General features: G+C 38.4%; 1 protein-coding gene across 1 annotated transcript in view; it reads right to left on the reverse strand.

Annotated features, from left to right (window-relative positions):
- Positions 1–26043, reverse strand: part of EGF (epidermal growth factor) — a 142064-nt gene that overhangs the window by 94631 nt on the left and 21390 nt on the right. Inside the window, exon 2 of the mRNA XM_049885522.1 lies at positions 1278–1477. Coding sequence (XP_049741479.1) covers positions 1278–1477 — 200 coding nt within the window. The remainder of the gene's footprint in view (positions 1–1277; positions 1478–26043) is intronic.

Raw genomic sequence — 26043 nt, forward strand, 5'->3', positions numbered from 1 at the left:
ATTCTTAAATCTCATATAAATTAATCTAGCCAATCCATTTACCAGTTATTAATTTACTAAGATACATGTTGTTGTGAGTCCCCCTTGAGTTGATTCCAACTCATGGCGACCCCATAACTCACTCAGGCAAATTATTTGCATTTAATAGTTGGTATTCATAAAAAAATTTGTAAAAACTATTTTAGCCCAAAGGAGAGAAAAATGGTGGAGTTTTAGGCATCAGGCCAATCTATCGTCACCTAATGACTTGACATGATTTCCCAAGTATTTGACTGTTTTTCCTGTTCTGTGACAGGAAACCCTCTAGATTCTTAGACTTAAGGTTTTGAAAGTATTCTACAGATGGCTGAAGAATAATGAGTAGCCATACTTGTTAAAACTGGGATTAGCAAGTATTAGAGATGTGATGAAAACAGATTAGCACCTAATTGAGGCTTTTAAGAATAATTGGCGGGAGAAAGCTTTGGTTTAAAAAAAAGAAAACAGTGGGCACTTTATATTGGGAAGAAATGCTTAAGGGTTCTCTAATCATGTGATCTCTGTAATCCATCTCCCAAGAACTGAGAGAACATTCCTCTTGGGACACATTTAAGGGTTCTACCGGTTAAAAGGAAGATTAAAGATCTTTTGTACATACTTTAGGTAAAATGCTTTATGGCTATCATCTGCTTTACTGCCCCCTCCAACGCAAATATCCCCTGATAATTAAAAGAAAAAATGGCCCCTTTCTAAATGTGAGGTGCCAAAACCTCTGACAATGATTTTATATGGTTAACACAGAGTTTCTCAAGCTCAACAGTACTGACATTTTGGGTCAGATAATTCTTTGTTGTGGAGGTCTGCCCTATGCATTATGGGTGGTTAGCACCCTATCGGGCCAGTAGTAACAATAAAAAACGTTCCCAGACATTGCCAAATATCCCCTAGGGGGCAAAACCACCCTTAATTGAGAACCATGGCATAGAAAATAATTATGTAAATAATCTGTTTAAACCGTAAATTGGTAATGTAAGGTCATAAATTTAGATATTTTCAAAATCACATTCATATCCTCACTTTCTCCTTTGGGGAGCTGCTGAGTGTCAGTGCCACATTCGTACACTCATTCAGTAACACAGTAGTAGAGATGTGAATTAAATATATACCTACATATGCCAGACACACATTTGAACGATAATGTAATTTTCAATTATCTCTACACTAAGAAATTTACAATATCAGATTTGTCAGCCCATTTTAAAAAAATCCCTCAAGTACTGTGGGAAATGATACTTTACCTCTTGCCTTGTCCCATTCAGAAAAACTCTTTGCAAAAGTTGTCTTTCTAAATCCACCCAATAGATTCTTTCCTGGCTGTAATGAAAATCCACAAACACAGATACTCCAGCATCTGCCACCAATTGCTTGTGATTAGTTCCTTCCGGGTCAATCCTAAAGATACTGTTTCCACGGGAGAAAATTAAGAAGGGCACAGGACCTGAGTAAAAAGAAAGAAATCAAATGGTATATTTTCAATCTTTTTTTATTTGATTTAGAAAAAGCACTTCTGCATGATAACAAACACAAGCAGAATTCACTTTTAATACCTGGTTTATATTTTTAAAGAACATTTTATAGAGAATAAAGAGTTCCTGTAGATGGTGCATGGGGTCCCTGGGTAGTGCAAATGGTTAATGTGTTTGGCTACTAACCAAAAGATTGGAGGTTCTTGTCAACCCAGGAGTGCCTCAGAAGAAAGGCCAGGTGATCTGTTTCCAAAAGATCACAGCCATTAAAAGCCCTAGGGAGCACAGTTCTACTCTGACAGACAGGAGGTCGCCATGAGTCAGAATCGACTCAACAGCAACTGATTTTTTACTGGTAGATGGTTCACAATTACTTTTGTAAATCATCTTCTCCACAAATTGATTGTAAGAAATGAACATTGCCAAATTATGAAAAAAAATTTTTTTTTGAGAGAAAGATACTTTTTCCTCTTATCTATAAAATTTTAGGTTCTGTTTCAATGTTCAAAAGAAACCACCTTATGCTCTACACTGTGGAAAAGGTTTGTGTGAAAGCAAACTTTAGTTATGTAAGTTGAAAAATGACAGATATTGTTGTTTGGGAAGTGGGCCCCCTCCTCTGACTTTGAATTGTGGTGTTGGCGAAGAATACTGACTATACCATGGACTGCCGGAAGAACGAATAAGTCTGTCTTGGAAGAAGTACAGTCGGAAGGCTCCTTAGAAGTACGGATGTTGAGAATTCATCTCATGTACTTTGGACAAGTTATCATGAGGGACCCTGGAAAAGGACATCATGCTTGGTAAAGTAGAGGGTCAAAAAAAAAGAGGAAGACCCTCAAGGAGATGGATTGAAACAGTGGCTGCAACAATGGGCTGAAGCATAGCAACGATCATGAGGGTGGTGCAGGACTGGCAAAGTTCATTCTGTCATACGTAGGGTCGCTGTTAGTCGGAACCAACTTGAGGGCATCTAACAACAGCCTCTGACTTTACCTTATGATCGGGAACCTTTAGAACAGTAACATAGAAGATGGAAAAAAAGTTAAAGCTCTTAAGCTGGAGCAGAAAAAACTGAAGGGCTGTCCTGTGAAGGCTCTGAAGTATTCTGGCCTTGTTAGCATTGCCATATGAAATATAGGACGCCCAGGTAGATTTGGATTTCACGTAACAGTGAGTAATTTTTTTAGTATAAGTTCAATATGCCCCAAATGCTACCTGGAACATACTTATACTAAATAATCATTTGCCGTTTCTCTGAAATTCAAATTGTACCCGACTTCCTGTATTTTTCATTGTCAAATTTGTTTGGTAGACCTCACTGGACTGCCTGATTTCAGCCAGAATCATACAGGTAGGAAAACACTCATGTAAATAATCTGTTTTAACCATAAAATGGTTATCTAACTTCATAAATTTAGATATTTTCAAAATTGCATTCATAACCTCACTTTCTCCTTTTGGGGGCCTGTAGAACCATAATCCCTATACCTGGGCTCCTGTCCTATTCTAGGTTATGGCCAACTACCTGCCCACTCTAACCCCCAAGTACATCTGCTTGGGAACCTGATACATCTTGTTAAGGATTAAATTGTGTCTCTCAAAAAAAATATGTTGAAGTCCTAACCCCTATATTTATGAATGTGACACCGTTTAGAAATAAGGAAGACCCTGACTTACACCGTATTAGAGTTCTAACGAATCCCACTTATGACCATCCTTTGTTTTGGGTACATCTTAGTGATATACACTACATACAGTGTTGCAGTGTGTAACTTGCTGATGCTATCATTCTCAGATGTTCATTCCCAGATGTTTGATTTTATGATTTACTGTTCAAAACAATGCTGTATAGATTTAGTTTTCTAAACTAAATGAAGGTCTTCCGTTGCTTGAAAAAATGAACCCAAATGCTGGTCACTTTGCTAAAGTCGGTAGGCAGATCCAGGAAGCAGTGAGATGTTAGTGAGAAAAATATGAAGAAAAAAAGAAAAAGATCATACAAACATCTCTCACTAATTTTCTGGCTATAAATGCAATCCCCATTCCCAGGAATAATGCAGGTGATCCAGAACCTTTCACGAGTGACAAAAGGCCAACATCATTCATCTCTTCTTCATCATCAGAATAAATTTTTATAATTTGTATATATTATATGTGTGTATTAAAATATATTAGTTTATATGTCATGTTTGCAACCCCAAAGATGAATAAAAATAATATTTATAAAGACACTGATAATAAAAAGCAATAATAATGAAAACTAAAAAAAAAAAATTAAGGTATTCAACTTACATCAAAACTGACTTATGACGGAGTCATTGGAACAGAACCTCTCGTAAGTTGGGGACTATCAGTAACGTTTTCTGAAGATGTTATCAGTTAGGTTAACATGAGGTCATACTGGAGTAGGGTGGATCCTAATCCTATATGACTGGTGTTCTTATATAAGAAGAGAAAATACACAGCGACAAAGAGACAAAGGAAGGGGTGCCACATGACAACAGCAGCTGGAAGCCAAAGAATGCCTGGAGCTGCCAGAAGCTGAGAGAGAATCCTCAGAGCTCTCAGAAGGAATCAATATGACTGATACCCTGATTTGGACTATTAGCCTCCAGAACTGTGAGACAATAAATTTCTGTTCTTATAAGCCACCCAGTTTGTGATTTGTTATGGCAGCTGTAGAAAACTAACACACCAGCATAAATTACTGTCTGACTCCAAGTAGAGCTTGCCTTTAGTACCCTGAAATGAAGCCAGGGGATGATCTTATCCCCTGCAGCCAGGTTAGTCTCCCTGGTTTTTCCTTATCAAGGGCAACAAGGGTGTCTTCAGATAACTGTGCGATCACTGAGATGAGAGGGGGATCAAAGTTGAATTCTAACATTCTTGCTTCCCTGCTGGACTTACTCCTTCCTGTATTAACATTAACCCTTAATACTTTAATGTGACTTAATAAATGTGTTTATTGTTATAAGGATTAAACAAGATGATGGATTCACATCCTCTTACTCAAGGATTATGTTCTAGAGTCAGAAAATGTTAACTCCACCTTAGAGAGTACATTGGAATTGCGCAGGGAGACACACCTGTGAGATCATGAGAGTTGGAAATAGCATAATGTCTAAGAGAACTAGCTCAAAACCTTCTTCCCATAGCTTTACGGCAACACACAACTCCCTGGACATTCATGTAGAGAAGCCCACGCTCCATTGTCGCTCCAGTTGTGGAATCACAGAGGCATCGCAGGAGAAGTGGTGAGGGCACTGTACTGAGAGCCAGGAAGCCTGGTTTCTAGTCCTGGCTCTTCCGTATTCTCTGGGCATGTCACAGGACCTCCCGCATCAGAGAATTATTGGGAGGAACAAATGAAATTAGAGATGTGAAAGAGTTTTCTTAACTGCAGAGGTCCTTGGGAACCCTATGGGGCAGTTCTACTCTGTGAGTAGAATCGACTCAATGGCAATGGGTTGTTGTTGTTGTTGCAGAGTATTGTACAAATATAATTTGCCACTGTTATTTCCACAACCAAGAGTTTGCTACATAGGTTTGTGCCACTGTTCAGATTTGAACCCACACACTGGAATGTTTATGTAGGTCGTCTTAAATACAATAATATATCGTGAAGAAAAGGAAAAGGGGTCCTAACGTTAAAGGAAAGGGATTCTCTGAAGAGAAAAAAACAATAGTTACTAAATTTGTGGAACACAGATGACTGCGGACTTGTGGATTTATTGCCAGGTTCCTCTATTTGATACCTGTATCTTGCATTCTCTATTAACCAAATAAACATATCCTTTATGTATTATTAATTTTTAATGCATTGATACATTAATGAGATTGCTAAAATATATTATTCACTTAAAAGTATTACTAAATGAGAGATTTTCAAGGAAAAAAAAAAAGGAAAGTAACTCCAAATATTCTAATACTCCTTACCCCAGAACAATCCTTTGTACATAACAGGAATTTAAATTTTTTTAACAATGCAATCAATAAAGAAAAAAGTGTGTTTTGTTTTATTTTTTTGAGATTTTACCAATAGGAATGAAGCCAGAGAGACAAGTAGATCTATCCAATTCATAAAAGCAGAGTCTGTTTGACAGCTGTAATTTTACTAATAGCAATAATAATAATGATAAAATTTCACACCTTGATCTGATTTATCCTCAACAGACCATCATGAGCTAAACAGGTCAGATGTTAAAGTCAGTAAGTCAGAGAGAAAAGAGAAACCTGAAGAATACTTAGATTTATAAAACACAAATCATAACATCAACTTCAGTAACTTTTCAAAAAGTAAATACAGAAAATTTTAAAAACTAAGTCTAAATATGAATAATGTATTTTATCTCCAGGTTTTGTACATTCAAGAGTGATGCGTAGGATCCAGGGTTTATCTTAGTATCCAAGGCAATAGAGGTTTCTGAATTCAGTGTTCACAAAAATCACCCAGGATGCGTGAGTGAGTGTGTGTGTGTGTGTGTGTGTGTGTGTGTGTGTGTGTGTTCCAGATCTCTTCCCTTGAAACTCCAGTTCAGGAAGTCTGGAATCCCTGGGTGGTATAAATGGTTGCCACATTCCCTGCTAACCAAAATGCTGGAGATTTGAGTCCACCCAGTGGTGCTTCAGACGGAAGTCCTCGTGGTCTAGTTCCCCAAATCAGCCATCGGAAATCTAAGGAGCACAGTTCTACTCTGACACACATGGGGTCACCACGAGTTGGAATTGACTCAGTGGCAAATGGATTGGCTTTTTGGGTTTTGGCTGAGAGGTGATTCTTAAATCTTGGTGAATTTAGAAAAGATGGATCTAGTTCAGATGAGGAAATCATCTTTCAATTCAGTGATTTTTCCCAAAAAACCATTGCTACTTGGTGGTAGAACCCAGATACTGCCCTCCCTATCCAGTACTCTTTCCCCATGCCAGCCTGCCTTGTTCTGGGTTGTCATGTGTCAATACATTATAATCTTTGTTTTACTTATGTAACTGATTTTAATTACACTTCCCTCAAAACACTCTTCGTTTCTCCTACACTGACGACATCACTATTTAAGCCAGGAGCTGGGCTGAGTATTGGTAGAGATGAAATGCAATATGTTTTAAAAGAAAACAAAGGACTTGGACAATTAACCTTGGTCAAATAGTCACTATTCTGTACTATCGCTACAAATGATAAATAAGTTAGTGTTTTTCCAGACCTGTCAAGGACTCTATAAACAGCTGGTGTGTGGTACAATCCTTGGATTTGAATGTCAGCAGGTGTGCGTGTTTGAACAGCTAAAGATTTCCACGTCTAAACCTATGGTGTTTATTTTGGGTGCAGTTCAGTAAGAGTACAAGTACATAGAAAATCAACCATTGTTTCTGAGGAATATAAACTCAAAGACAGCTTACAGGTCACAGCAAATCAATTGGAATCTCTGACTTCTCAACCTGGGGCTTAGGAGGGGATCTTCAGGAATTAGAAAGAAATCCAGAATGTTTGGAGCATATTGAAGACTTTTTTTTATGACTACAAAGATCTGGAGCCTACATGGCATAGCAAGTCAGGGGCAAAACACAGGTTTTGTTCGGAGTGGGTGGCAGAAACACAACATTTCATAACATGCAACTCTTCATCTGCTGTAAGTCTGTGGGAGTGGTCACACCCAGGTATGTGAGGAGAGATAATTGACTGTCCTTTGCAGGCTCTGGGGACAAAGGCTCATGGGATCTAGTTAATGCATGAAGGATACTTGAACCCAGATTGACAAGAAATCTCGATCCTTTCTCTGTCCAACATTGCCACCTGCCCTCACCACCACAGATTTCTTGCTCTAAATCTGGAAGTGGAACTAAGGGCTCACAGGACAAAGAAAGTGAAAAGAAATCTTCTGGACCTTCAGGGTTCCATGATGCCATCAGAACAGAATAGCTTTAAACTGATGGATGCAATGTCTTCTCACACTGCTCCCCACCGACATCCCCTGAAAGGAATCATTCACTACCACTCCCAGGGCACTGACTTGAATGATATCTTGGGTTTTATGAAGTGCAGAAAATTTTATTTCTATCTGAAACACTCTCCCCAGATGGTGCTTTCAAGTGCGGTATTTTAAAACAGCACAAATTTACTTTTGGGGCAATAGCAATTTTCTTCTCTGCTTACTCATAAATGTCAAAATTCAAGGCAGATGAGAGAGAGAAGCCAGGTGACTCAGAAATAAGACATTCAGAAAGGGGAGCCAAGGGATTTGGATTTAAATCTCAATTCTGTAAGGAAAGTCCTAGGGCTCGATTTTGCTGTCTGAAAAACATGAAAGAAGATTGCCACCTTAGTCCCTGAGCAGTGGTAGAAACGCGTCGACCAAACCAATAAATAGGTCCTCCCGACCACAGCCCGCATTTACCGTAAGGAAGCTGAAAAAGCCTATTGCCAAATCCTCAGGATAACTGAGCTAGCAGGTTCTGCAAAATTAAACTTTTTTCAACAAGATCTCTTGGAGTGTTTAATGTGCTAATATAGATTTTGATTCTCCAAGAAGATAAGTAGTGAATATCATCAGAATAATAATACCTAACATCTTGTGTGTTATCTCTGGGGTAGCACATTGCAATTAACTTGCCACAAGTCACATGGCTGATAAATACCAGAATGGGGATTTGAATCTACATCTTTCTGACCACAGAGTCCTAGTTTTAAACATCACGTGTGACTGCTTCCATGTAGCATACCCCAAATTAAATTAACCAGGAACTCTGACCACTTAGCATCCTGTAGTTCAAGTGTTTCAAGGAACCCACTTTAGGAAAAGCTATTCTAGGTATACTCACCATAAGGTTGAATCCTTTGCATCCATGTTCCAGGAACAAAATAGGCCCCTTTAAATAGTTTCCTCTAATCACTCCGCATGAATTATTTTAAATCTAATTCTATAGTATAACAGGTTGTTTTATACAAATACTACTGTATATTCATATTTCTCAGGCAAGAAAATTTCAGAGTGTAACTCAACAGCAACGGGTGTAATAATTGTTCAAGAGGAGGTCCCAAAGTGGTGCAAATGGTTTGCATGTTACTGCTAACCTAAAGGTTGTGTGTTCAAACCCAACCAGTGGTATCACAGAAGAAAAGACCTGGTGATCTACTTCCATTAATATTACCAAAAGCCGACCAAACCTGTTGCCATCGAGTCGATTCCAACCCATAGCAACCCTATAGGACAGAGTAGAACTGTCCCATGGGGTTTCCAAGACTGTAATCTTTACGGAAGCCAACTGCCATGCCTTTCTCCCTCAGAGCTGCTGGTGGATTCAAACTGATGACCTTTCGGTTAGCAGCCAAGCACTTAACCACTACGCCACCACGGCTCCTTCCATTGATATTACAACCAAGAAAACCGTACGAAGCAGCTCTACTCTGTAATACGTGGGGTCGCCATGAGTCAGAATTGACAGCAACTAACACCGGGCGCTCCTTGGAAACTCTGTGGGGCAGTTCTACTCTGTCCTGTAGGGTCGCTATGAGTTGGAATCCACTCGATGGCAGTGGGTTTTTTGAGTTTAACAACAACGATTGTTCATAGATGTTGTTGTTGTTGTTAGGTGCCGTTGAGCGGGTTCCAACTCATAGGGACCATATGCACAACAGAACGAAACACTGCCTGGTCCTGCGCCATCCTTACAATCATTGTTATGCTTGAGCTCATTGTTGCAGCCACCATGTCAATTCACCTCACTCAGGGTCTTCCTCTTTTCCGCTGACCCTGTACTTTGCCAAGCATGATGTCCTTCTCCAGGGACTGATCCCTGCTGACAACATGTCCAAAGTATGTAAGACTCAGTCTTGCCATCCTTGCTTCTAAGGAGCGTTCTGGTTGTACTTCTTCTAAGACAGATTTTTTCGTTCTTTTGGGAGTCCATGGTATATTCAATACTCTTCGCCAACACCACAGTTCAAAGGCGTCAACTCTTCTTCGGTCTTTCTTATTCATTGTCCAGCTTTCACATGCATATGATGCCATTGAAAATACCATGGCTTGGGTCAGTCGCACCTTAGTCTTCAGGGTGACATCTTTGCTCTTCAACACTTTGGAGAGGTCCTTCGCAGCAGATTTACCCAATGCAATGAGTCTTTTGATTTCTTGACTCCTGCTTCCATGGCTGTTGATTGTGGATCCAAGTAAAAGGAAATCCTTGACAACTTCAATCTTTTCTCTCTTTATCACAATGTGGGTTATTGGTCCAGTTGTGAGGATTTTTGTTTTCTTGATGTTGAGGTGCAATCCATACTGAAGGCTTGGCATTTCTCAAGCTGAAAGAACTGAAGAAAAAATTCAAGACTCGAGTAGCAATAGTGGAGGATTCCATGGGGAAAATATTTAACGACGCAGGAAGCATCAAAAGAAGATGGAAGGAATACACAGAGTCATTATACCAAAAAGAATTAGTCTATATTCAACTATTTCAAGAGGTGGCATATGATCAGGAACCGATAGTACTGAAGGAAGAAGTCCAAGCTGCTCTGAAGGCATTGGCGAAAAACAAGGTTCCAGAAATTGATGGAATATCAATTGAGATGTTTCAACTAACAGATGCAGTGCTGGAGCTGCTCACTCATCTATGCCAAGAAATATGGAAGACAGCTTTCTGGCCAACTGACTGGAAGAGATCCATATTTATGCCTGTTCCCAAGAAAGGTGATCCAACCAAATGTGGAAATTATAGAACAATGCCATTAATATCACACGCAAGCAAAATTTTGCTGAAGATCATTCAAAAACAGTTGCAGCAGTATATTGACAGGGAACTGCCAGAAATTCGGGCCAGTTTCAGAAGAGGATGTGGAACCAGGGTTATCATTGCTGATGTCAGATAGATCGTGGCTGAAAGCGGAGAATACCAGAAGGATGTTTACCTGTGTTTTATTGACTACACAAAGGCAGTCAACTGTGTGGATCATAACAAACTATGGATAACATTGCGAAGAGTGAGGATTCCAGAACACCTAATTGTGCTCAGGAGGAACCTTTACATAGATCAAGAGGCAGTTGTTTGGACAGAACAAGGGGATACTGATTGGTTTAAAGTCAGTAAAGGTGTGTGTCAGGGTTGTATTCTTTCACCATACCTATTTAATCTGTATGCTGAACAAATAATCCGAGAAGCTGGACTATATGAAGAAGAACAGGGCATCAGGATCAGAGGAAGACTCATTAACAACCTGCGTTACGCAGATGATACAACCTTGCTTGCTGAAAGTGAAGAGGACTTGAAGCACTTACTAATGAAAATCAAAAACCACAGCCTTCAGTATGGATGTTCATAGATAGGCTAAGTAATATCTTTTATATTTTATTTTTAAAGTTATCATACAATAGAATTGACTTTATTTTTCTTTTGGTGTACAGTTCCATGAATTTTAGCAAATGTATAAATCCGTGTAGACACCACCTTAATCAGAATTAAGAACAGTTCCATCATTAAAAAAAGTAACTTGTGCTAATCCCTTTAAAGGTACACCCTGTTCCCACATATAACTCCTGGCAATCACAAATGTATATAGTTAAGACTGGCTGATTTCATTCAGTGAAACACCTTTGGGATTCGTCCAAGTTATTGCACCTATCAATAGCTCATTCTTCTTTATTGCTGAGTAGTATCCCATTGCATGGACATGCCACAATATTTTTTTTTTTTCGTTTACCCAAAGAGTACATTTAGGTTGTTTGCAGTATTGGGCTACTACAAATAAAGTTACTATATACATTCATGTACATTTTATACATTCATGTACATTCATGTACAGATTTTTGTGTGAATGTAAGTTCTTATTTTTCTAGGGTAAATATATAGGAATGGGATTGCTGGGTCACATAATAGTGTAACTTTGTAAGAAACTACTAGACCATTTTTCAGAGTGGCTGTACAATTTTGCATTCTTACCAGCAATACGCAAGAGCTCTGTTACCCACATCCCTGCAAGCGCTTGGTATTTTCACTGTTTTTTTATTTTAACCATTTTGGTAGCTGCGTAGTGGTACTCACCATGGTTTTAATTTGTATTTCCCTAGAGCCCTAGTGATACAACAGTTAAGAGCTCAGGCTGCTAACCAAAAGGTTGACAGTTCGAATCCAACAGCTGCTCCTTGGAAACCCTATGGTGCTTTCTACTCCGTCCTATAGGATCGCTATGAGTCTGAATTGGCTTGATGGCAATGAGTTTTGGGTTTTGGGGTTTGGTAGTGGACTAATGTAACAAATTATCACAAACTTAATGACTTAACACCACACAAATGTATTATCTTACAGTTCGGAGGTCAGAAATCCAAAATGGTTTCACTGGGCTGAAACTAAAGCGTCAGCAGAGCCATATTCCCTCTGGAAGCTCTGGGGAAAATCTGTTTCCTTACCTCTTCAGCTAGAACTCACTCCTCACAGTCCTTGGCTCGTGGCCACTTCCTTTATCTTCAAAGCCAGCAGTGTAGAATCTTCAAATCTCTTTCTCTTCCCGTAGCCTTCTTCCTTCTTTGATCTTTTTCCTTTACTCTTGTAAGAACCCTGGTGACTACATTTAGGGTCCACCCAGATAATCCAGAATAATTTCCCCATCTCAAGATCACATCAGCAAAGCCACTTTTGTCATATAAAGTAACATTGAAGATTCTAGGTATTAGAATATGGATATAATTGGGGTTCATACTCAGCCCACCACAGCTAATGATGTTGGGCATCTTTTCATGAGTTTATTTACCATCTTTATATTCTGTTTGGTGAAGTGTCTAAGTCATTTGCCCATTTTTTAATCAAGTTATTTGTTTTCTTACTGTTGAGTTTGAAAGTGTTTTTATATTATAGATACAAGTCCTTTGCCAGAGATGTGATTTGCAAATATTTTCTTTTAGTATGTAAGTTGTCTTTTCATCCCCTTCACATTGTCTTTGGCAAAGAAAATGTTTTTAATTTTGAGGAAGTACAGCTTATCAATTTTTTCTTTTATGGATCATGCTTTTGATGTCATTTCTAAGAACTCTTTACTCAATCCTTGGTCACAAGATTTTCTCCTCTGTTTTCTTCTAAAAGTTTAATCATTTTACATCTTAAATTTATATCTATGATCCATTTTGAGTTAATCTTTGTGTGAGGTGTGAGGTTTAGATCAAGGTTCATAATTTTGTTTACGGATGTCTAATTGTTCCAAAACCATTTGTTGAGAAGGCTATCCTTTCTCCATTGAATTGCTTTTGCAACTTTGTCAAAAATCAAGTGGTCATATTTATGTGAGTCCATTTCTGGATGTTCTATTCTGTTCCATTAATCTATGTGTCTATCCCTTGGCCATTACCAGAGCTCAGTATAACTTTTTGAACTCTTATAATAATGCAGTTTTGTAGAACAGCAAACTCTGTTCTAAGATTTCTGTGCTGTAGTTAATCCTTCATCTTAATTAAACATGTTTTAATATCCTTCAGCTTGTCAGTGTAAATTATGTTGAAGTTTCTTTAAAGACTACCACTACCAGACTAAAATGCATTTGCCAACATTAAAACCTTAGAAAAGTTTTTCCATCCGTTTCACAAAAAAAGACAGAAATCACTACCCCGATCTGTCTTTTGAGTTTTACCCCTATATTTTCAACTCTCTGCTGGTTATCTCCAGTTGGGGATGTCCCGCAGCCCCAAAAGATCCTCTGCATGTTAAAAAATTGAGTTTATGCAACATCCTGTGGTTAGTATGCATTTATTGAAAAGCTTGAATTTGATACAGCAATTCAAAAATCTGGTTTAAAGTTCAACGTATTTTGACATTTGGTTCCTGACAGCTGTGTGGACAAAAAAACATACTTCACAATTTTACATATTTTTTAAATAATATTTTATTAGGTTTTTGGTGAAAGTTTACACAGCAAGTTAGGTTGCCATTTGACAATTGCCACACAAATTTTTCAGAGACATTAATTACATTTATCACAATGTGCCAAAATTCTCTTTGTGTTCAATTTGTTCCCTTTCCAGGACTCTAGATTCCCTGCCCCCTTATCTTTTCATCTTTGCTTTTGAGAAATTGTTGACCTTTTGGTCTCATGCTGATGGCTTTTTTTAAGTAGGGGACCAATCTTACGAGTAATAGCCTGTATTTTGAGTGTCACTTTGTTATTTCGCTATTGCTACTATAACAGAGATACCACAAGTGGATGGCTTTAACAAAGAGAAATTTATTTTCTCACAGTCTAGTAGGCTAGAAGTCCAAATTCAGGGCATCAGCTCCAGGGAAGCCTTTCTCTCTCTGTTGGCTCTGGAGGAAGGTCTTTGTCGTCAATCTTCCCCTGGACTAGGAGCTTCTCTGAGCAGGAACCCTGAGTCTAAAGGATGCGCTCTGCTCCAGGCACTGCTTTCTTGGTGGTATGAGGTCCCCAATCTCTGCTTGCTTCCGTTTCCTTTTATCTCTTGTAAGATAAAAGGTGGTGCAGGCCACATCCTAGGGAAGTTCCCTTTACGTTGGATCAGGGATATGACTTTGGTAAGGGTGTTACAATCTCACCCGAATCCTCTTTAACATAAAATTACACTCACAAAATGGAGGACAACCACACAATACTGGGAATCATGGGCTAACCAAATTGACACATATTTGGGGGTGGGGGTGGGGGACACGATTCAATCCATGATGCAGAGAATAAGTTCAGTTCCAGCTTTAAAGAGTGCCTCAGGGCAATAGTCTCAAGGGATCCTCTGTTCTCTACTGTTCTTGTTTGTCTGGTTTATTTTGTTGTTGGTGTTTTCAAACAAGAATTTGAAGTCTGCTCCATATTTTTCTCTCATTCTTTCCAGGACCAACCATTGTGACCCCAATCAGAATGGTCAGTGATGGTAGCCGGGCACTATGTAGTTCTTCTGGTCTCAGGGTGGATGAGGTTGTGGCTCTTGTAGACTTGTTTCTTCTCTGAACTTTTGGTTACCAACTTACTTTTTCACTCCTGAAGATTTGAGACCCATAATTGTGTCTTAGATGGATGCTGGCAAGCTTTTAAGATCCCAGATGCTACTCACTTCACTCGGATGCAGGTCATGATTTTTGTGAATTATGTTATGACATTTGACTGAGTTGACCCATAAGACTATGGTCCTAAGACTTCAAAGTCAGAAAACTAATGTTGGAAGTTGTTTGATTATGTATTTGGAGTATCTGTATTTGTGCTTTCAATGAATATATGTGCCTACACCCACATATTTGTGTTTTCACATTCCTGTAGCTGTAGATACTTCTATCTGTTCTCACCTTTGTACTTACCTGTACCTACCCACACTCCAATTTGCCTATACCCATCCATATGTGCTCAAAAGCTCATTATTACTTTGTTGTGCTGTGCTCAATACATCCACAGTTGGTGCTACTTTTCCCATTACCAAAAATAAGTAGAGCCTACTGCATAAAGCATACTTTCCTCACAGTTATACTGATATCAAATGGAAGAAATGCTCCATTGAATGTATTTACAAAATCACACAAATTTTATTTCTTCAGCAAATCCATCAATTACGTGCAAATTTTTTTGAATTAGAATAACAAATTTCTGTCTTCCTAGATTACTGAATGCAAAGTATTCAGAAGGTATTGTATTTTATATTCTTAACAAATGGATTAATATGAAGAAAATTCATTGCTTTGAAGACTTTTTTTAAAAAAAAGTTTAGAAAATTCTGTTTGCCAGTTTTTTTTTAAAGTGCAGACATGAGAGTGTTTAATAGGCGACCTATTTGCATTGGCTCAACAACAAAATCAGATAACAACGGAAAAATGCTCTCTTCTTACATAATTTCTTAGGATTAGTAGTAGCTTTCTCACTCATTGTTAAAATGTCACCTTTAACCTTGAGGGATAACGTTTTGTTTCGTTGTTTTAGTTATTTTTGAATAGCACACTACTGACATCTATTTGTCAAGGAAGAAAAGGTCAAAAACATTTGTCCATTTTTAAAAAGAAAAATATGGAACATTTGATTATTTTCTTAAGTGCTTTGCTTCAAGATACTCTGTGGAAACGCCATGGGATGAATATTTTCATGATTACTCCTGGTTATGGGTTGATTTGTGTCCCCCCAAAAAGATACTTTCAAGTCCTAAGCCTCGGTATCTGTGAATGTGAGCCTATTCAGAAACAGGGTCTTTGCAGACGTCATTAGTTAGCATGAGGTCATCCTGGAGTCGAGTGGGCCCTAATCTAATACACTGGTGTCCTTATAAGATGAGGAGAGACGGACACAGAGGAAAGACAACCATGTGAAATGGAGGCACAGACTGGAGTTCTGCTACTCCGTGCCAAGGAATGCCAAGGATGCCAGATATCACTAGAGGCTAGGAGAGAGGCATAGAGCAGAACCTCCTTCTGAGCCCTCAGAAGGAACCGATTCTACTGTCACCTTGGTTTCAGATTTCTAGCTTCAGAACTGACAGAATAAATTTCTGCTGTTTTAAGCCACTCAGTGTGTGGTGCTTTATTATGGGAGCCCTAGGAAACTAATACAGACCCCTTTTCCCCCATCCAATATAAAGTATTATAGAATCTATTTGAGTCTTGTTTTTATAGAAGTAACTATATCAGTGACATCTCATTGTGCAATTCCAGTTTCGACTTCTCTGATGCACAGCTTCCCTGGGAAGACTGCTGTGAACACACTTCACATGTAGGGCTCTCTGTGATCTCACAAAAGAATCCTTTTTTGTTGATGCTGTAGTAAATTCAGAGGTTTAGTCACCACTGTGTACACTTACACTTTTTTTATGAAATATTTTTAATATTTTTTAATATATATAAAATATTTACTACTGAAAAAAATTTCTTCTCTGATTCATTTATTGGCTCATGAAAAAAAAAAAAGTAGCTCTTTGTAGTATATTTTATTGTTGAAACAAAGAGCCAGCATTCAAGAATGGATAAGATCACTGCCACTGGAGACAGAATACCTATGTTGATTCTTTCCTGGCTCCACTACGTACTAGCTGTGTGACCTTCAGGTCTTTATTTAACCTCTCTGTGCTTGGGTTTTCTCATCTTTAAACTGGGGATAATAATAGTACTTGTCTCAAAGGACTGTTAGGAAGACTGATTAAATTAATTCATGTAAAGTACTTAGAATCGTGTCTGACACATAGTGAGTTCTCATAAATGTTGGCTATTATTCTCTACCAAATACTATAAACTGAGACATACTACAAACACCTTTACTTTCACCCAACTATGTAATTTTTTTAATATCCATTTCCTTCCAGTTTTCAAAGTTGTTTTGTATGCAGTTTCCAACAGTGTTTTCTGACAAAGAAACACATTTTAACTTGCTATTTTTTTATCCTATGGTTTCCCACTTATTATTTTAGTCCTGTTTTACCACAGCAGGAAGTGGAAGGATCAAGTGTTTCACCAGTAGTATGCGGCTTTTCCTTTTTTGCTATAATGTAAGAAATCTCAAGAGAGGCTTCTAAATGTTTATCACTAAGTTTAGTAAATGTAGTAGTCTTTAATACCATAACCGAACACATTTGTAAAAATTATAAAAGTTTTCATATTCTGCACACTCATTTTAAAGTATCTTACTTATCATGATGGCCTTATGACAGTTCAAGACACATTTTACACCTGTTGCAAGATTTGTTACTAATAACAAGTATAAATCCAACTTTCAAGAAGTCTTGTTATTTTCTCTCTTTTTTTTTTTTTTGTCAGATCTAAAGAGAGTTACATTGTTATTACCTTCTATATAGCCAATAAAGAGTTAATTTTAGAAATGAAAGAAGCATCAGCTCCGCCATTTATTTCATCATTGTTCTCTTGGGCTTGCATTATTAGCATTGTCTGAAATGTTTTGCAAGAAAGTTTTTAAGCCACTTGTCAAACTCTGTGAGAGCCAGTTTCAGTAAAATTAAATTACATGGTCCATAAGTCTTCAGGTACACTTCAGCCACCCCCAGAGGCCCTCTGAGCTGTGGTGTTCCCCTCTCCCTTCAGGATACCCTAGGTGTAGGAATCAGTGATGTCACCACTGTCCTTCCAAGTACACAATTAATGTTGAATAAATATTTGTTGAATTGATTTGAATTAATTAATTCGTGCAATTTATGTGAAAGGGAATCTCAGCCTTACTTCAAAAGTGCTTTCAACATAGAGAATTAGATATAATAAGAAACCTTCTCCAAGCCACCTTAAAACTATTAGTATTTTTTGGTAGAACAAATGAAATCATTACATCTGCAAGCTTTCAGCAACAAATCTAGGTCTTAAAATATCCTGATGAGTTACTTCATCTCTCTGAATCTCAGCCTCTTATTCATAACATGAGGTAGTTGGACTACATGATCTTGAAGGAGCCTTCTAATTTAACGTTTCTCAGTTCAATTCTTGTCCTTCCTGCATTATAGATTTTAAGTTTCCCTATTTGTAAAGAGACCTAACCTTGTGGTAAATTCCTAGATAAACATAATTCATTTTAACACCTATTTTCTGTGAAATGTTTCCTTCTCTCTGTTTCTCTAAATTTCAAATACCAGATCTACAATGTGTCATTACGAGCTTTATTCATAATGGAAATAAAATAATCACCTAAAACAAACAACTTTTCCCAAATGACCCTTTTCCCTCAACACTCTGAAGGAAGTCTACAAAATTAATCAATTGGACAGATCTGTAAAAAATTTATTGAAGGTGCAAGATTTAAGATGGATTTTATTTATAAGTAACACAATTACCTTTGCATTTTACTAGTTTTTAAATAATGTTCCTCAAATTGCAAAGCTAAGCAAATAAATATTTGCCTATAGAAACTACATCGTGAGCTCGCCTATACAAATAGAAACAAAAGAGAATTAAGTAGAGTTGGAATCTAGATGTCACCTGAGTCCAATTTCATTGTTCTCATTAATCCCATGATCAATAAGTTCTGACCCCTAGCTGTATAGCTGTAAAAATACTTCATACAACTACCTTGGGATGTTCAAGGAAAATGTGAAAAATAGAAAGAATAATTATTTAGAAAAAATAATTAGCAGTTCTGTGCTGTAACTTATCGTCAAAGATAATAGCAAATCACAAAGAACAAGATGGTTGTTTGGGCTTGGTCCATTCTGGGAAACCAACTTCGGACTTCTCTAAGCATCGTCGAAAGCTTGAAGAAATAGGTATCAGAAAAAAACACACAACTGAGTGAAAGTAAAGGTGTTTGCAATATGTCTCAGTTTAACGTATTTGGCAAACAGTAATACCAGCGTTTACTGAGAACTCACTATGTGTCAGGCAAGATCCTAAGCACTTTACATGAATTAATTTACCCACTCTTCACAACAGTCCAATGAGTCAGGAACTGCTATCAGCTCATATCTGCTACTTAACTGGATCATACCAGTTTCAGAAACTGAGGCCTAACAAGACATGCTGGACGTAGTGCATTGACTAAGGTTGAGAGAACTCCATGCAAAGTAAGGTAACAAGCAAGACACGGAAACTGCTCTCTTTTTCTTGTGACGAGGTCAATCCACTTGTCTGTCTGAAGTGATAAACAAAAACAAGAGCAAACCACTTGCCATTGAGTCAATTCCAACTCACGGCGACCTCACGAGTGTCGCAGTAGAACTGTATTACACAGGGTTTTTTATGGCAGATTTTTCTGAAGCAGGCACCAGAGCCTTCTTCCAAGGCCCCTCTGGATGGACCCAAACCTCCAATCGTTTGGATGGCAGCCAAACATGTTAACTGTTTGCACCCAGGGACCCCTTCTGAATTAATAAAACCTGATAATTTCATGGAAAACCCTGGTGGCATAGTGCTTAAGAGCTATGGCTGCAAACCAAAAGGTCGGCAGTTCAAATCCACCAGGTGCTCCTTGGAAACCCTATGCAGCAGTTTTACTCTGTCCTATAAAAAAAAAAAAAAATAGGGTCACTATAAGTTGGAATCAACTCAACAGCAAAGGGTAACAGGGCTAATTTCATATGCATCAACAAAACCTATGGTAAAGGGGGTGAACACACACGGTGCACTTCTGGTTAGCTTTCTGTCCCTAAAGATAATACATCCACACTGAAAAACAGTGCCCAGTCATCACCCATTGCCTCCCATGGGAACTATTGTGTGCTTCTTAAATGCATTGAGGTTCTAGATGGAAACTTTTTCTTAATGTTTTTCCTCTTACATGAAATCCTTGTCATGATTCATTAACATAACCAGAAGACAGAGAAGTTCAGAGGATTTGTAAAATTTGTCCTCCAAAATCAGATAAGTCTTTTGATCCATTTGTTGTTGTTGGGTACCATTGAGTCGATTCCAACTCATAGCAACCCCATGTGACAGAGTAGAACTGCCCCACAGGGTTTTCTTGACTGTAATCATTACAGAAGCAGATCTCCAGATCTTTCCCCGAGGAGATGTTGGGTGGGTTCAAACCTCCAGTCTTTCAGTTGGCAGGTTAAGTATTTAACCATTGTGCTACCAGGGCTCCTTTGGATCCATACAGTGCTTTTAAAATTGTAAACAATGTTAGTTGAATCTGAAAAATATATATTTCCTCATACTAGATAAATTAATGTTAATGATGGTAACCTTTCAATTTGCCAAGGAGAGATTAAATTCCTTTGTGCTGAAAATCCTATAGTAAACAGAATAACATGTGCTTCAGAGGGAGGGAGAAAAACATTAGAAGGTCCTTGGTAGCTACTGCCTCAGGCATGTTTTTAAACCTCTTAAGCTTTGTTTAAAAAAACAAAATGCACAGGATCGGTGTTAGCAGGCATGTATTATGACATGTTGAGTTTGACTGGTCTTCCATCTTTTACCTGTTTATACAAGCATAGATTCCATGGAAGAAGAAAGATCTTTCCTCAGGCTTTTGAAGTTATGACCGAACAAGTAAAATCTGAATGAATTAAAACACTGTTTCTCAACTGGCACATCATGTGCTCAAGAACTAGGCAGCTGCCATGATGCTCTTAAGATTTTGTTTCCTAGCAAAAATCCACCCACAAAAAGAACCTTCTTAGGAATGAAATCTGCTTATTACACACAAAGCTAGTCATAACACCCTGACAGGCTGTTCAGAATGAAGGAAAAAGGCAGTCCTTTTCTCTGAAAGGCTTTCCCTATCACCGGAAGCGGGCTTTGCAAATAAATCAGCACATACCATGAATCACTGTCGTGGGGTTATGCTGGGTCTCAAATGCCTTCACACTCACACAAATTCCAGCCTACTGAGTACCCTGGGAAATACCTGGGAAACCCAGATACTGAGAGACAAACATGTTTGGCCAGACTCAGAAGAATCAGAAAATCAAGGTCATAAGTGAAAACAGACACACATACCAGTTCAAACTCCAAGTTTATCAAGAAGGTCAAGAGGTGATGAGAACCCCTGAGCCTATGGCCTTACGACACCCTTCTGACCTGGAACTGAAGCCATCCCTGGAGACTACCCTTCAGCCAAACAATAGACAGGCCCATAAAAATAAACAATAACACCCAAGAGGAACATGCTCCTTAGAACAATTAATTAGATGAAATTTCCCAAAAGCAAAGGTGAGAAAGCAGGAAGGGCTCGAAAATCCAGACAAAGGGAACCGGGAACCCAGGCAGAAATGGGGAGAGTGCTGACACATTGTGGGGAATTCAGCCTATGTCATAAAACAATTTATGTACAAACTATCAAATGAAAAACTAATTTGCTCTGTAAACTTTCACCTAAAGCACTACAAAAATTAAAAAAAAAAAGAGACAATGAGAGTAGGAATCCTCCTTTGCATTTGGCTGTAACAATTGAGGTTTCTACAAATCCACTAATCCCCAGAATTGAGAGGAAAGCTCTGAATGACAATGTTAAGGAAAAAAAGAACAATACATATTTACATGCATCATTCCACAACAACCACTGTTGGTGGCTAGTAATATTATTGGCCCTATAAAATAAAACAGAAATGCATTTTCAGATACAGTGAGACTTTTTAAGAACGTAAATGTCCCTTCTTTTCAACAAAAGTTTTTCTTCTTCTATTCCTAGCAAAACGTTACTCATCCTTCCAGACTCAGCTCCCTGTTTTCTTCGTGTCATGGGCCCAACAGTCAGGACAGCTAAGGATGGGCCTGGAACAGTGGTGTGCAAAGATACTTTACTTTTATTAAAGAATCTTTACAAAACGAATTGGCATTCTTGGTTCCCCTACTATTCAGGTAATATTTCCTTCATGGTAGGTAGTAGCATTAGCGTTCTGGATGAAAGCATTGACCTGTAGGCAAAAAGTAGAGCATTCCAGCACTCCAAGTTTTTGTTATTGACGTTTCTTATTCTTTCTTAAAGTTAATTCTAACATTACATTTTGTTTCTTAGCTCTAGGATTGCTGCAATTTGGAATAATAACTAATATTAAACTAAACACTAATGTGTTCCATGGCTTTTGAAAATTCTGTGAAAAAAAAAATAGGAATTCCTTAAAAGAGAGTATAACCTTTAAAACTGATGTTATCATTCTGAAAGCTCACTCAGTGCCATAGTTTTGGGGGTGTTGAGGTTAGTTATTGAGCCTGTCATTTTTGTTGTTGTTGTTCATAGCAAGTTTACAAAAATTACCTCAGTAAAATAATTGCTGAAGTAACTTTAGATCAGGCAATTTATACACAATGGAAATTTACTAATATCTTCTCCCAGTATTCCCTACTACATTCAAAGTGACTAAAAGGTTAAGAACGTTGAACAGATTTTAGAAAACTGGTTTTCCGGGTGTGGAGGTTTTATTATCTTTCATCTGAGGTCTAATAGTTGTTTTTGTTTGTTTGTTTGTTTGTTTTAATTCTATGTCTGGATTAAAAGATGATTTAAATTGTCTAGATAAATTGGTATAATAAAATCTATAAGTCATTAATAAATACAAGAGAGGAGGCATAGTTACCTGATTCACTATCCAAGCCATTTGATTCTCCCAATAGTAGATGATCCACTAGAAATATTCCAAGCTTGAGTCTCTGGTCATATGTAAATCCTATGCTTGGACCTAACAGCCAGTGACTACAAAATAAGGGTACACTTCTTTTTTTATATTCAAATGATTTTAGAAGATTCCACTGGGAAAATTCCTGGAAATTAGCCCCCTGTAAAATCCTCCCCACCCTCCATGCATCTGTTAGTTTGTCCTCCTGTGGGGGTTTGTGTGTTGCTGTGATGCTGGGAGCTATGCCACCGGTATTCAAATACCAGCAGGGTCACCCATGTCGGACGGGTTTCAGCTAAACTTCCAGACTAAGACAGACTAGGAAGAAGGAGCCAGCAGTACACTTCTGAAAATATTTAGCCAGTGAAAACCTTACGAATAGCAGTGGAACATTGTCGAATATAGTGCCAGAAGATGAGCACTCAAAATACAACTGGGGAAGAGCTGCCTCCTCAAAGTAGAGCCAACCTTAATGACGTGGATGGAGTAAAGCCTGCGGGACCTTCATTTGCTGATGCGGCACGACTCAAAATGAGAAGAAACAACCGCAAACCTCCGTTAGTAATCAGAACCTAGAATGCAGGAAGTATGAATCTGGGAAAATAGGAAATCATCAGAAATGAAATGGAACACATAAAGATCGATATCCTAGGCATTGTGAGCTGAAAAAGGCTGGTATTGATCATTTTGAATCAGACAATCATGTGGTCTACCATGCCAGGAATGACAACTTGAAGAAGAATGGTGTTCCATTCATCATCAAAAAGAACATTTCAAGATCTATCCTGAAGTACAATGCTGTCAATAACAGGATAATATCCACATGCCTACAAGGAAGACCAGTTAATATGACTATTATTCAAATTTTAAGCACCAACCACTAAAGCCAAAGATGAAGAAATTGAAGATTTTTACCAGCTTCTGCAGTCTGAAATTGATCAAACATGCAATCATAATGCACTGATAATTCTTGGTGATTGGACTGCAAAAGTTGGAAACAAAGAAGGATCTATAGTTGGAAAATATGGCCTTGGTGATAAAAATGATGTCAGAGATTGAATTTTGCAAGATCAATGACTTCTTTATTGCAAATACCTTTTTTCATCAGCATAAACTGTGACTATACACATGGACCTAGCCAGATGGAATACACAGGAATCAAATCAACTACATCTGTGAAAAGAGACAATTGAAAAGCTCAATATCATCAGTCAGAACAAGGCAAGGGGTCGACTACAGATCAGACCATCAATTACTCAAGTTCAAATTGAAACTGAAGAAAATTAGAACAAACCTATGAGAGCCAAAGTACAACCTTGAGTGTATCCCACCTGAATTTAGAGACTATCTCAGGAATAGATTTGATGCATTGAACACTAATGACCAAAAACCAGATAAGTTGTGCAAGGACATCATACATGAAGAAAGCAAGAGGTCATTAAAAAGAGAGGGGAGAAAGAAAAGACCTAAATGGATATCAGAAAAGACTCTGAATCTTGCTCTTGAAAGTCGAGTAGCTAAAGTGAAAGGAAAAAATGATGAAGTTAAAGATCTGAACAGAATATTTCAAAGGGCAGCTCGACAAGACAAAGTGTTATAACGACTTGTGCAAAGACCTGGCGATGGAAAACCAAAAGGGAAAAAAAACTCTCTGCCTTTCTCAAGCTGAAAGAACTGAAGAAAAGATTCAAGCCTCAAGTTGCAATACTGAAGGATTCTACGGGGAAAATACTAAGTGACACAGGAAACATTGAAAGAAAATGGAAGGAATACACAGAGTCACTATACCAAAAAGAATTGACTGATGTTCAACCATTTCAGGAGCTAGCATATGATCAGGAACAGATGGTACTGAAGGAAGAAGTCTAGGCTGTGCTGAGGGCATTGGTAAAGAACAAGGGTCCTGGAATTGATGGAATACCAATTGAGATGTTTCAACAAACAGATGCAGTGCTGGAAGTGCTTACTTGTCTATGCCAAGAAATTTGGAAGACAGCTACCTGGCCAGCTGGCTGAAAGAGATCTATATTTATGCCTATTCCCAAGAAAGGTGATCTAACTGAATGTGGAAATTATTGAACAATATCATTAATATCACACCCAAGAAAATTTTGCTGAAGATCATTCAAAAGTGGCTGCAGCAGTATATTGACAGGGAACTGCCAGAAATTCAAGCCAGATTTAGAAGAGGACATGGAACCAGGGATATCATTGCTGATGTCAGATGGATCCTGGCTGAAAGCAGAGAATACCTGAAAGATGTTTACCTATGTTTCATTGACTATGCTAAGGCGTTTGGCTGTGTGGATTACACCAAATTATGGATAACATTGAGGAGAATGGGAATTCCAGAACACTTAATTGTGCTCATGAGGAATCTGTACATGGATCAAGAGGCAGTTGTTCAAAGAGAACAAGAGGATACTGCATGGTTTAAAGTCAGGAAAGGTGTACATCATGGTTGTATACTTTCACCACACTTATCCAATCTGTATGCTGAGCAAATAATAGGAGAAGCTGAACTAAATGAAGAGGAACAGGGCATCGGGATTGGAGGAAGACTCGTTAACAACCTGCATTATGAAGATGGCACAACTTTGCTTGCTGAAAGTGAAGAAGACTTGAAGCACTTACCGATGAAGATCAAAGACCACAGCCTTCAGTGTAGATTAGAACTCAACATAAAGAAAACAAAAATACTCACAACTGGACCAATAAGCAACATCATGATAAAAGGAGAGGAGATGGAGGTTGTCAAGGATTTCATTTTACTTGGATCCACAATCAAAACCCATGGATGCAGCAGTCAAGAAATCAAAAGAAGCGTGGCATTGGGCAAATCAGCTGCAAAAGACCTCTTGCAAGTGTTGAAAAGCAAGGATGTTACCTTGAGGACTAAGGCGCGCCTGACCCAAGCCATGGTGTTTTCGATCGCCTCATATGCATGCATAAGCTGGACAATGAATAGGAGAGATCAAAGAAGAAGTGATGCCTTTGAATTGTGGTGTTGGCAAAGACTATTGAATATGCCAAGGACTGTCAAAAGAACGAACAAACCTGTCTTGGAAGAAGTACAACCAGAATGCTCCTTAGAAGCAAGGATGGCATACTTTGGACATTTTGTCAGCAGGAATGAGTGCCTGGAGAAGGACATCATGCCTGGTAAAGCAGAGGGTCAGCAAAAACGAGAAAGACCCACAAGGAGATGGATTGACACAGTGGCTGCAACAATAGGCTCAAGTGTAGCAACAATTGTGATCATGGTGCAGGACCGGGCAGTGTTTCGTTCCGTGATGCACAGGGTTGCTATTAGTCAGAATCGACTCAACGGCACCTAACAACAACAACAACAAAATCCTCCCACCCCAGATTTTTCTGAGAGATTCTTGTACCTGCCTCCTCCTGCTCTCCACATTGGTGGCTTTCATCTGACCTCCTCAACCTGTGGCTAGACCACAGCGAAGCAAGCCACTCTGTGAGAGGCCATTCATGCTTCTAGAGGGCCATCCCTCCTACCTACCACTCTGACTCACGAGAGGATCATGTTTTCATTGTACCATTTCACCTAAAATGTGGGACTGACATTTTTCTCCTTTTCC

This window comes from Elephas maximus, chromosome 5 (genome assembly GCF_024166365.1).
Source record: "Elephas maximus indicus isolate mEleMax1 chromosome 5, mEleMax1 primary haplotype, whole genome shotgun sequence".
NCBI classification, from domain to species: Eukaryota; Metazoa; Chordata; class Mammalia; order Proboscidea; family Elephantidae; genus Elephas; species Elephas maximus.